The following is a 13888-nucleotide window of genomic DNA, read 5'->3' as shown; positions in this document are numbered from 1 at the left end:
GTTACTACAGCACACGAATGATAGGAAAAAATTGTAACTTTTACGTATTTACCTTTTTTTATATGTATTTTTTTTGTTTTTTTTTTTACTGTGCATGTCTATCCATGTCTTATTATTTGTGTGCTGTAAGTAATGCAAATAAATTAAATATCTATCTATCTACAATTTTTTTTTTTTATTTACCAATTAGTTATTAGTTCCATGAATAAGTCCACCTATTGTGAAATATCTATACTTTGTCATTATTTCGACAATTATTCCAATGCAATAGTAATTATATAGAAATTGACTTGATTTTACTCTAATAATCATTATCATCGTCTTTAATGAACATTCCTAATCTATTTAATAACAATCCATTTGACTGATAAGACATTTTATCAATAAGAAATTTGTTATCATATACGTACTGTACCTACTTAAGAGATACGAGTTGTAAATAGGTATTGAATTACATTGATAAGGCAATGACTTAATAAATTCTGATTGTTAATTACGCTTCGCGTCAAAGACAAGCCTCTCCCCCTCTAGCATGACTAAATAATTCACGACCTTACTGCTCTGTAAAATGAGGACAACTCACTTAAAATGCGCATCTAGGAATTGTTAATTAATCTACACAGAGGCATTTAGCGTTACGATTGATATGTATTTAAGTTCGACTCGTGTGCAAGAAATTGTACATACCCAATTTGTGAAGGTTGTAAATAATAGAAGATAGGTAAATATAAAAACACATTTATTCTTCATTTAAAAAAAGGTATTGCTTATTATTAACCTTATCACCTATATTATTGATATCATAATGCTTTGGCAAAAGCTGTAACTTTTTGGTATCACATCACAAAATGTTTTTCATTCTGGCACTGCTTGTGTAATCACACTGCCGAATCACTCACGAAGTCACGATTGAAGTGGGCCCCTCAATAGGGTAACTTCTTAGTGCCTAATCAATCTCCACGTGCACTTTCAGTTCACTCCTCGTCCCTTGCAGAACGACAGTCGACGAACTGCCGACCGCAGGGAGCGTCGAAACTTCATTCCAACTTCATTTACGAGTTGATCAAGGCTCTTCGTCTTCAGATAGAGAGGGTAGAGCCAGCTGCCGTTGCATCTTCTGGCGGGGTGGAGGCGAAAATGACTTCTGTCTTCTCAATTCAGTGGTCAGGATGTAGGACCTCGGTTCAGGTTTATATGCTTCCACCTCGGAGTCATCTTCCACCACTGCCGGCAAAGAAGTGCAGCGAGGCTTCTGGCGCCTCGGACAGTCAGTAGCTATGCACTCCATATCGCGGCGAGACTTCGGTAATGCCGGGTAGGCGTCAGCGTACAACGCGGCAACAGTTTCTAGTTTCACAACCATTGTCAATGTTATGAGAAAAGTTTGAATTTCAATTTAACGTTGGGACATGCGATCACTGCGAACGCTCGAAGCAAAGTGCGGGGCGGCGCTCCGTCTCGCTTATTTATAGGCTCGCAAACTGTATTATAAATTGGCTTGTGTGCATTTTGTCTGGCGTCACCCGCGTCACAGACCGTAGGGCCGGCGTCTACTCGCGTTTGTTTCATGACAATAATATATCTAGGAGCCTGTAAGCAATTATGATATAATTTCCACATTTTCATACGTACAGTGTACTGGCATGCCAATTTTAATTGGTGTAATTTTGTCCATGTTGCATTCAATGAGAGGTACTTATCTATATAATTTGAATGCTTTATCTAGCTAGAACGGTCCTTGGATGCCAGCTGTTCGTACACTGTATTTATTTACTAATCAATCACGTACAGGAGTCATGACTTTTCTTTGATTATGTTTCCCTGTCGCGTTTTACCTTGAAATATAAACGGAGAGGAAAATGGCCGCGATTTCTTAGGAATTTGTAAGTCTTTTGGCATGGATTTAAAAAGTGATATTTAAAACAGGTAACTTATCCTTTCTATTGTTCATTTCACAATTCTACCGGTGCAATTGTTCTTTTCTATTAAAATTATAAATGCAAAGTAAGGACGAATGGATGGAATTTTTATTACTCTTTCACACAAAAACTATTGATCAAAGTTGAGTGAAATTTGGTACACGTGTTGATTATATCCTAACCTAGCACATAGAATACTTTATGTACTAATGACGAAGCTAATGAATAATTAGTGGCACTTAATTACATCCTAAATGCTTGGATAAGTAATGCAAACTACCAGGCCTATTGCTAGCAATATAATCAGGTCGACCTCCACGTGGTCCCTCTAGAAACCATCGTGCTCAATTCCAGGCGTATTCATCACGATGAACTAACTTACCTTCCTTTCCATTTTCATCTATCATCCCTCACTGATACCCCGCCAGTGTATACCGATAGCACAGGCGGGGTTACCATTCCATTATAATCTATTAAAAATGACTTAATCTTGACTTAACTACCCAATACACTTATGTAATAAGTCATACGATAATCATTTGAGGGTTATAATTCTGAATTTAGAAAGTATTTAAGAAAAAAGCGAAAGAATATTTGACAGCCAAATGTTACTATACGTTGCATGACTATTACATTGATAAATATTAGGTTATTATATAATTTAATTATGTTTATTGACATTTTTTTACATTTTATTGACATTGTTTTTATTGTTATAAGTTATTATTACTGTAATTTTATATTGTACATGCCGATATGGTAGAATGTGGAATAATGGACATGTAATTATTATTTTCATCTAATGTATGTACCCATATTCGTGCAACAAATGATTTTGAATTTTGAATTTTGAAAAGTACATTTCTTAAACTGTCCCGCTCAATAATTAGGCATATCGCATTGTGCTAACCACTGCACCACGGAAATTTCAAATATTTAATTCGTAAATTTATTTTAAATAACAGAATGCTTGAATGTTATTTATATTTTATTATTATATCTCTTAGATATATAATTGTGATAAGATTAGGAAGGAAATGATTTCATTAGTAGTATATTTCGTATGAATTGCAAACTTATCTAAAGCAAGTGCCCACTGGTAATATTTTTTTAATGGATGATAATGGAATACTTATTCCAACTGCGCTATCGGTATACACTGGCGGGGTACCAGTGAGTGATGATAGGTGAGGATGAAGTAGGTCAGTTATCCTACCGATACAAATCTTCTATACTCTATACTTATAATAAACTAGTAGAGAGGTCAATTCTGTACATGAAATATATTTCCAAAATAGCTACCAGGGGGTGATTAGTGATCGAATTCAACAAAAAATCAATGACGACAGTTTCCAAGAAGACCCGCATGGAGGTTGCTAGTTATAAATATACAATTAGCAATACATATATTAAAAATTATTGGGTTTGCTGGAAGAAATCTTTTTTGGAGATAAGCTCGCCTTTGTGCACTATTATGTTTGTTTTTCCATTTCGATAACCTTTTGTGTAGGTACAATAAATAATAAAGAAAGAGTTGCTAGCAATTAGATTACTAATCTCCACTACTAACAATCCCTTCCCCCATTAATTATTATTTAGCTTTAAGTAACAGAATATTTTATCTTTAATCTAAAAACCTTAACCTAATAGACAAGTAGTTTTCTAATTATTTGAAACGATTAAAAATTTACTAAAGTTATTATCGTGATGTCAAATGCAAGAAGTTTTCATTTCGTGTCTGAATGCAAACTCTATACTATGCTCATTAATGAGAAATGCTATTTTTTATTAACTTTTATCCGCGACTTCTGCCGCGTAATCCAAATACGGGCATGCGGCTCACCTGATGATAAGTGACTACCGCCGCCCATAACCCACAACACCAGCGGCATTGCAGGTGTGCTGCCGGTCTTTTAAAAAGGAATATACTCTTTTCTAGAAGGTTATGGTGTCGTATCGGTTCGGAAATACAGTAGTACATTTATTTATTACATCAACTGATGAAATAAATTTATTTATTTCATCAACTGGGTGAACTTTACGGTCTCCCTTAGGTTCCTTATGTCCACTAAAAGCGGAGGTATAAAACTACCACCACGATTTTATATAATTTAATCGGTACAGTAAGTTGCTAACTTCATATATTTCTTGTGCTAGCCGCAAAATATTGTAATAATATCTTTAGGAATTTTATTTAACTTTTAAAAATAAATTACAAACAACGTCCAGGCAGCAAACAATAAAAAATACCTGCGCGGAAACTTGAAAGCTAATTATGCGGTCGTACCATAAACAATAACCGTAATCCTCCTTCTTTGAATCCTTTTCTTCTTTGATCCTTTGAAATTGTACTCCTATTCAATCGCTGCAACTACCTGTAGTGGCAGGGTAACTTTGGACTAGCTTACTCATTATACAAAAATTTGTTAATATTGTCTTGTTACCTGGAGTAAAGTTAGTCTGACTTTACGTTCATTAATAAATGAGTTTATTTATTTAAACCGTAATGTACAGTTAAATTCTATGTACATATGGCAGACTTAACACCGGAGGGTTTTCTCTACCAGTGAATCCTTAGTATATATATCTCCCCATCCCATATATTACGTGTATACTCAATTTTAAAGGGATTATTTAAGCCGAAGATAATATAATGAGGTAAGAAATAAACACGTTTATTTTAGTTTATTAAAGATAAAAAAAAGATTTACAATTATTTACATCAGGTCATACTTTTACGCAAATATTATACGATCTAATCTACAATTCTAAATCGATTTAGTTAATTATTTTTGTACTCCTGTATTGGCCCAAATTATTGGTTTTTACGGAGAATCTCCTGCTTATTATTTTTGAGTCCCGTTCTGATTCAGACATAAAAATATCGTATCATGTTATAAACTAACCTACAAATTACATACATACTACATTTCAAGGAAATTCTAGCGTAAATTACTACTGTTTTTACGTGATGCTCAAACAGACTCGTAAGAAAATAAACTATTGTATTGAATTCAATGCCACTCATACAAGTGAAGTCAAATACGGTGTGTATTTGATTGTACTTGTATTACACTACATAGGTACTCTTAAAATTATGTTCCAATAATAAAAATTGTATTGACTCGTTTCTTTGTGATGCAGATGTTGTTAGTGAGTTTCTTTGTAATAACTTTATTACACTACCAGAAGCGTCAAGGAAAATATTTTCTCTTAAATCCTATAGCACTGATTGACGGCAGTTTTATTGGTTATATTAAATCGATTTGAGTACCTTACAGTTGTTATTAGACTACCATTTCATTTAGCGGTTCTTTTCATATACCAAACAGCAACGATGTTAAAGATTGTTAGTAATGGAGACTGAGAATCCCATTGCTAGCAATATACCCAACCAGGTCGACATCCTCGCAGTTTCCTCTGGAAACTATCATGGTTAATTCCTGATGGATTCATCATGATGGGCTAACTGGCCTGTTTTCATTCTCATCTATCACCCTTTCACTGGTGCTCCGCCAGCGTATCCCGTTAGCGCAGGCGGGGTTACCATTCCATTTCCACATATAAAAAAAACCTTTTGGCCGCCATATTTAGCCATCTAGCGAGGAAGCTGGGAAACAATATCAATCTACCAAAACAAAAATCGCGGGATAACAACGTCAATAAACAAAAAAAAAAATGCGAGCACGTCGAAATCGTGGTATGCGTAAAATTAAACTAGTAGATATTGCACGCGGAAATCGCAGGATGCCCGGTCAGAGGGTTAGACAACGATATTAACAATTTTTTCACGAAATAAATGCAAGTTATTAATCATAAAATTATTTATATATTAGGTATACCTCTATGGAAAGTCTATGTTTAGCAGTGGACGGATATTGGCTGAGATAATGATGCCGATAGGTATACACTTCCACTATTGTATTTAGACAATAAAACTACTAAATATTTTGACTGGAGATCTTTATGTCGCAGGGTCTTTTGTATGTAATGACTAACAAGGGAATAATGGAATAGTAACAATGTAAAAAAAAAAGTAACCTGAAGAAACCGTAACAAGCGTTTTTGGGAGAACCCCATATTGTAGTAATTATGGATAACATTGACAGGGCGCTAATTCCACAGCCAGATCATTTGCATTATTATGGTGAGAATACGTATATTAACCCTTCTTTGCATGTTTTTTTTTATTGGTGAAATAAAATCAAGGTTATATAATTCATGTTCCAAAATAAAGGATAATTCGTTAAAAAAATACATTTGACAGCTATGTTTTGTTTTTTTTGCAATGGACATTAAAAAAGTAACCAGACGCGATCAACTTAAAGTGAACTTGATCTTTTATATATTTTTGGGCATTCAATGTTATGATGGAAATTTCCACCATTATGCAAAGAAGGGTTAATAAACTGGCATTAAATGAGAAAGTTCGGAACAAATATACAGACAGACAAGAAACATTGTTTTGGCCTCTATTGCCCTTGTAAAGACCGCCTCATATTATTTTTTCCTAAATATCTCCCATGTACAAACATTGTCTAGTACAATTTTTAACCGACTCTAAAAAGAAGGTTCTTAATTCGGTTGTAGATATATATTTTTTATGTTTGTTACCTCATAACCGTGTTATTTATAAACAGACGGCCTACCATAAAATATTTTCCGAAATTTCGGGGACGAACGAAACAGAAATTTGATGTTAAAATTACATAATACATGCCGTTAAAAATCATTAAAAATGTTAAAATATCGTTCCTTTGGACTACTAGGATAAGATTTATGATGAACGAAATGTTAAGCTCCATTTACTGGGTCGATTTCGGTACGAACAAAAACACGAAATTCAGCCCGAAAATTCGGCATTTCATTTCATGGTAGACCACCTGATTTGGTAATTTCTTTTTTTTTTTATACAACTTAGAATGGCAAACAAGCTGACGACCCACCTGATGGAAAGTGATAACCGTCGCCTACAGACATGAGCAGTACCATGGACATAACAGAGTATACTGTTTCGCCCATGATACCGCCCATGCGTTGCCATTCCTGAAGAGTCATCAAACCGAAACACAGCCATGCAAACACAACTGCTTCACGGTAGAAACACGAATAGGACAGAGGTACCCAAGCAATCGACTTTTGTACAAAGTCTTCCTCTGGTAATTCTTTTTTTATCTAAGAGAATATAAGTACTTTAAGATTAGTCCTATAGAAATTTCATCAAATTATGTTCAGTAGTTTATTTTTTAAATCAAAATAACTGGTTTTGACTCGATTGAAGTCGGTTTTTGTTTTTGGAACGTTATCATGAATAATTTTAATAAAGAGGTCATTTTTATTTCAGTTGGCGACAAGAAATCAGTACGCAAAGCAGACGCAGTCACGGCATCCTTTCGAATCTATTTCTGTGGTACTGGCACTGGTGTGAAATTTTATTTTATGTTTTATACAGGATGAACCTAACCACTGAGCTATGGAGGTCGCCGAAGCAGATGTTCTTACGAACGTCACATACTCGTACGCTGACCTTCGGTATGAGGTGGCCTTTTTTAATGTTTTTTTTTTTTACTATTGTAGAGTCCCGCGATTGATCACGATCTCACTTGATGGAAAGCGATGACGTTTCCCGCGGCTTTGCCCGTATGCATTAATATATAAAATATGTTAAGTTAGGACATAATCTACTCGTGTGTCAAATGTCCGTATTACCAAGAAAAATATAGAATAAGAGTATTTAACATATTTTTCCTTATTACACAAAGCCTTCCTCAAGCCGTAAAACCCATAAGCAAGAACCCATAAGCTTATTTTCCCTCGTAATCTATTAAAAAATTGTTACTGTTTTTATAAACTTATTGATTTCCTTAACTCCTTAATTTTATAAAAAACTATAATTTAAAACCTGTTTAGAATATGTCAAAAAAGAGGGAATTGTTGTTATATTGGTGATCGAATCAAATGCCTTCATATATAGCAATATTTCCTCTCAAGTCAATCTCCACGCGATCTTTGGAAACCATCTTAGATAATTCTTAATGAATGTCTTACTATTGGTAACAATTTAACTGAATTATCTCGACATTTCGACCAAGCTACACCGGCCGTGGTCACGAGTAGGTTTTTTTTATGCAACTTAGAATGGCAAACAAGCTGACGGCCCACCTGATGGAAAGTGGTAACCGTCGCCTATAGACATGAGCAGTACCATGGACATAACAGAGTATACTGTTTCGTCCATGATACCCTCCATGCGTTGCCATTCCTGAGGACTCAGGTGTTATTCCTCTGTACCCAGTAAATTCACGCTATATCCCACCCTTCAAACAGAAGCACAGCCATGCAAACACAACTGCTTCACGGTTGAAACACGAATGGGACAGAGGTACCCAAGCAATCGACTTTTGTACAAAGTCTCCCTCTAAAATATATAAATATTGCTATATATTATTTACCACCATTTCGTAACCATCATTACAAAATTATATACTTACACAGGTGGTTTGTATATGGATTATTACCTATAAAAAGGTTTGTCCTCTGCCCTTATTTGAATGTTTACTGCACAGTATACATACAAACTCGTATACGAGACTGTGATGCGGCGAGCTTGACCCGCTTCGATGAAGTCCGATAAATGTGGATAAATTATATAAATAGAACTCAATGGCTTTGCAACCTTCGGCCGCTGTGCAGTTCTACATGTATTTAATTGTATCACTTGCATTTATTGAAAACTGTACTCGTATCTTTTAGGGGGGGGGGGGGGGGGGGGGAGGGATTGTTAGTAATACTTAGTAAGACTGTCACTCAAGCTAGCAATAGACCCTATCAGATCGACCTCCACGTGGTCCCCCCTGGAAAACGTGCTGAATTCCAGGTGTAATTATCACGGTGGGCTAACTGACCTGCCCTTTCATCCTCACCTATCATTTCTCACTGGTGCCCCGCCAGTGTATACCGTTAGCGCAGGCGGGGTTATCATACCATTATCATCCATTGAAAGAAAAAACTCATAACTTTATATCACTCCTCTTCATAATTACGTTTCTTTTTATACCACAAAGGTGGCAAAGCATACAGTCTGTCTGATGGTAAACGATCACTGTAGCCTATATGTTTTTATAAAGATCATGACATCAGCAGTTTACTGTCCACTGCTGAACATAGGTCTTTCCCTATTAGAGAAATATAAAAATACATTTAAATATATTAAAATGGTATAAAGCTTCATCTGTAGGTACCGCAAAACTGAACTTTAAACGAAAAAAAGTAATTTTATCCTTTGTTGTAATAATTATTAAATAATAATGCCGAAATATAGAATTTTATTTATTTATTTATACTTTATTGTATACAAAAATTACATAGTTCTAATGTATATTAAATCAAGATGTACTACAGGCGAGCTTGACTCTGTAAGAGTTCTCTTCTAGCAAACCCTGAGTGGATAGAAGCATTAATATTTTTTTTTAATTGGTGAAAATGGATACGTAACCCCGCCCGCGCTATTGCTATACACCGACGAGGCACCAGTGGGAGATGATAGGTGAGAATGAATGCAGGTTAGTTGGCCCACCATGATGAATTCGACAAGAATTAAACATGATGGTTACCAGGGGGAACCGCGTGGAGGTGAACCTGAGAGGGTATATTGCCAGTAATGGGGCTATTAGACCTTATTACTAACAATCCCTTTTCCCCCAGGAGCATTAATTACCAGTGGGCAGTTTGCGTATATTACATTACTACTTAGTAATACCAAAAAATATGTAATCATGAAAGTCATAACCTAAATATAACAAGATTATAATTAGCTATATTTTATTAAGTAATATAAGTTAATTGCTTGGCAATAAGGCCGCCTTTTGTAACACTTCTCATTAATATTTACTGTAATTATTATTATTTCACTTGGTGCAATAAAGTGTAAAATAAATCAATAAATATTTACACACTATAATTATAAAGATATTATAATTATAATTATTTTTAACTGGGTTTTTGATTTCACCAATTTTGTACATTTTGGACTTAACCCATCCCGCCATTAATTGCTACTAAACTCCGATATAACATCATCTTGAGAACACATTATTGGGCACGGTCTCTCCCTATTCAGTCAGGAGGATAGCACTACCTGTTATTGATAGTATAACAGTATTATACTAGGCCCACTGCCGCCGTTCTAGTATATTTTTATTTTAAGGTCTAGTAATCGTCTAAATCTAAAGGATAGGTACACAGACATCCCCGATCTCCCGGAGAGGAAGGGTTTATTAGTAATGCGGACTGCCAGTCCCATTGCATATACCCTATCAGGTCGACCTCCACACGGTCCCCCTGGAAACCATCACGCTGAGTTCCAAGTGTATTCATCACGATGAGCTGACTGACCTGCGTTTTCATTCTCATCTATCATCTCTCACTAGTGTCCCGCCACTGTTAGCGCAAGCGGGATGACCACTCCATTGTCATCCATAAAAAAATATGTTTTTTGTTAATATTACCCATTGACATTGCTTCTTGCCAAATTTCATGATTCTAGGTCAACAGGAGGTACCCTAAAGGTTTTGATTTCCTTTGTAAATGTCAAAATATGCGATATACGTAATTTTTTTTTATACAACTTAGAATGTCAAACAAGCTGACGGCCCACCTGATGGAAAGTGGCAACCATCGCCTATAGACATGAGCAGTACCATGGACATAACAGAGTATACTGTTTCGCCCATGATACCCACCATGCGTAGCCATTCCTGAGGACTCAGGTGTTATTCCTCTGTACCCTGTAAATTCAGGCCATATCCCACCCTTCAAACATAAGTGGTCATATCTTTTGATTGCGTCAAATTAGAAGCTTGATTTTTTCACTGCTTTAAGAGATTCTACACGTTCCTAAGAAAAAGGGTCTTGTCAGACATATGGACGGACGGACGGACAACGAAGTGATCCTATAAAGGATCCGTTTTTTCCTTTAGAGGTACAGAACCCTAAAAATGAAGTACGAATATAAAACAAACTCTAATCTGTAATCTTCTTTATTAAACTTTGGTAATTCGATAAATAAATGCAATAAAAGTAAACAGCACAAGAAAAATTACGTCGGTAATTATTGAGATCCAATATTTTCGACGTAACTCTTGTTCGCCGTTATTCCATTAAACATTACAAATATTTGTTGTATACTTAATCTGGATGCTTTATTTATTAGTATTACGTTGCGTCACAGACATAATAAACACTCTCAGCAAAATGTACTCGATGCTCTGATATAATGCTCGCTCAACCAAGTGTGGGCGGTGTTCCGCGTAATATTGTTACCGATGCGAAAGTTTGTTATTATCTATTGCACTACATATTTAATATATTTATATACATGCTGTGTGGTCCCGGCGGAGAATAAACCACCCCTTCCTTTCCCGTGAGTGTCGTAAAAGTCGACTAAGGGAGGGCGAGGAAAGGGTAGCAGCGTCCCTCTTAAAACATCTCCAAAGACTAACTGCGGCTACTAATTCGCCTGCCAAGCGTGGTAACTACTGGCAAAAGCCTCCCAGGGGTGGTTCATCTTCATCAGTGGACAGTTAAAGGCTGACATGAAGCTTGGCAGGCGGCTTGGCAACCGCAGTCAGGCTTTAGAGATGTTTTAAGAGAGACACTGTTACCCATCCCTCGCCCTCCCTTAGTCGGCTCTTACAGCACCCACGGGAACGAAAGGGGTGGTCTATTCTATGCCAGGACCACACGACAAGGTATATAGATAGATAGATAGATAAACACTTTATTTGAGCCATTTATGACACACGTAAATTAACAAATAAGTTTATACAATCAGATTATTTACATTTTTTCAAATATAAAACAAAAGATGAAGTATGGAGATATGTTTTCACCAAGTGTGTCGCAGTGACCCAAATAGGCTACAGCTCAGTGATAGTTTTGCTTAAAAGCAAAGCACTGATTTTCAGCTGCAACCTGAAGTAAAGCTACACGGACGCGTGCAACAAACCCAGAGTGTAACCTGTGTAACCAATTTAACAGCAAAAGGTAAAATTGTATTATATAGATACATAGTTATATAAATGATGCATAAATAATATATTTCATTAATTAATTAAACATAATATTTAAACATATATAAATAATAATTCACCACAGTAATTATGTTATATATATATATATATATATATATATATATATATATATATATTTATATATATATATATATATATATATATATATATTTGTATACGCTAGCGAGCTAGTAATGATATGTGAGGATAAAAGCAGATCTGTTAACCATTTGTAAAAGAAAACATTACCGGATAATTTTCGAGAGGAAGAGAATGAGGTCAACTTATTGACGTATATTGTTAGCAATGTTGTCGTTAGATCATTTACTAATAATCCCCTCTCCCTGAGCCCTCACTAGTAAATGCATGAGAAAGTGAGGCATAATCTACGAATAAAATATCCCTCACTTTTATTTTGCAGGATTTTTAGCGCTATCATGTTGGCGAAGTTATAGGATACATTTTTTTTTAATTAGCATACAAATACATACAAAAACTATGGATTTTTTTAGTATCACTTAAACCTCTTGGGCTTGTGTGTGACACTTTACATTTCGTTCTCAAATGTCAATTTTAAATTAATATTTTTTACAATAATTAAGACAATATTTAAGACAGTTAATAAGCTTTCAGTTTTTAACAGTGAGATTGCTTCGCAAGTCTGTAGGTTACAACTAGGACGCAGGCTAGTAATGATGACGTACGTGCCTATCTTTTAACATAACAACTAACAGATAAATACCACTGATAACAGATTATTTTCTATTGAAAATTGATAATTCAATTTTTTTTTTTATACTGTTAAGCAATATCTTCATTTTTATACCTATTATTAAGCATAGTTTATGCTATAGGTAATATATTATTATTATACTAAAAAGGTGGTTTAGGACCGTTCTTTATGGCAGTCTATGGGAGAGGCTTATGTCCAGCAGTGGACGGATAATGGCTGAAATGATGATGACGATGATACTAAAAATAGGTAAACGAGCAGATTTCGTTGTCAAACGATTTTTTTTTTTTATTTTTGTTACCTCAGAACTCCGTCATTTTGAAAAATTTTTTTTTACCTGAATTTCTATTTTTACTTACAAATTGGTTTCATAGAAATCTTGTCAAATTCGATTCAATAGTTTAATTTAAAAATTAAAATAAATGGAAAATCAGTTATTTTGGTTACGTTTAAAGACTTTTTAAAGAAGTCTTAAATTACATTGTTTTGATATGATAAAGAAAAAAAAAACTATAAAAAATAGGTGAGTAAAAATCTACATATTAACTGTATCGTCCACAAGACATCTGAATTTCAAATAAAAATGTCCTGAAAGGAAAGTTTTCATGAGCAATAAATTAAGGCAAGTAAATACCTAAATTCAACCTTTATGATATAACTGAATGCGATAAATCTCATTTACCTTATTATTTAGATAAACACATACAATTTGCGTCCGTATAGGTTTTCCTTATTTATGAATACTGCATGTTTACTTTGCAAAGTTTTTTGTCTTTCCTGTTTATTGTAGGTAATGAAAAACAAAATCATTTTTTTCTTATTTTAATATTATATCAGCCGTTAACTATCCACCACTAAACACAGACCTACCCTATAAGGGAGGTTTTGCCATTAGTTGCCACGTTTGGCATGTGGGTTAGCAACCGCAGTTAGGCTTTAAGTTAGGTTTTAAGTTCCCTATATATATATATAGGGAACTTAACTTAATAATATATATATATATATATATATATATATATATATATATATATATATATATATATACCAGTCCCATTGCATATACCCTATTAGGTCGACCTCCACGTGATCCCTCCTGGAAACCATCGTGTTAAATTCTAGATGTATTCATCACGATGGGCTAATTGTTTTCATTCTCACCTATCGTC

At 34.8% G+C, this 13888-nt stretch overlaps 1 protein-coding gene across 1 annotated transcript; it reads right to left on the bottom strand.

Annotated features, from left to right (window-relative positions):
- Positions 1-722: 722 nt before the first annotated feature.
- Positions 723-1462, bottom strand: LOC128200473 (uncharacterized). The gene has a single exon (XM_052894006.1). It carries the CDS (start codon positions 1361-1363, stop codon positions 1064-1066), a length of 300 nt encoding a protein of 99 aa, XP_052749966.1. The 5' UTR covers positions 1364-1462; the 3' UTR covers positions 723-1063.
- Positions 1463-13888: the final 12426 nt, after the last annotated feature.

The sequence above is a fragment of the Galleria mellonella genome, unplaced genomic scaffold, assembly GCF_026898425.1.
Source record: "Galleria mellonella isolate WM207_F2 unplaced genomic scaffold, CSIRO_AGI_GalMel_v1 utg184, whole genome shotgun sequence".
Taxonomy (NCBI): domain Eukaryota; kingdom Metazoa; phylum Arthropoda; class Insecta; order Lepidoptera; family Pyralidae; genus Galleria; species Galleria mellonella.
Note: the sequence above shows the minus strand (reverse complement) of the source record. Positions and strands in the feature narration are given on the sequence as shown.

Coding starts and splice junctions, on each gene's coding strand:
- LOC128200473 (XM_052894006.1), bottom strand. CDS start 1,363: ATGGTTGTGAAACTAGAAACTGTTGCCGCGTTGTACGCTGACGCCTAC.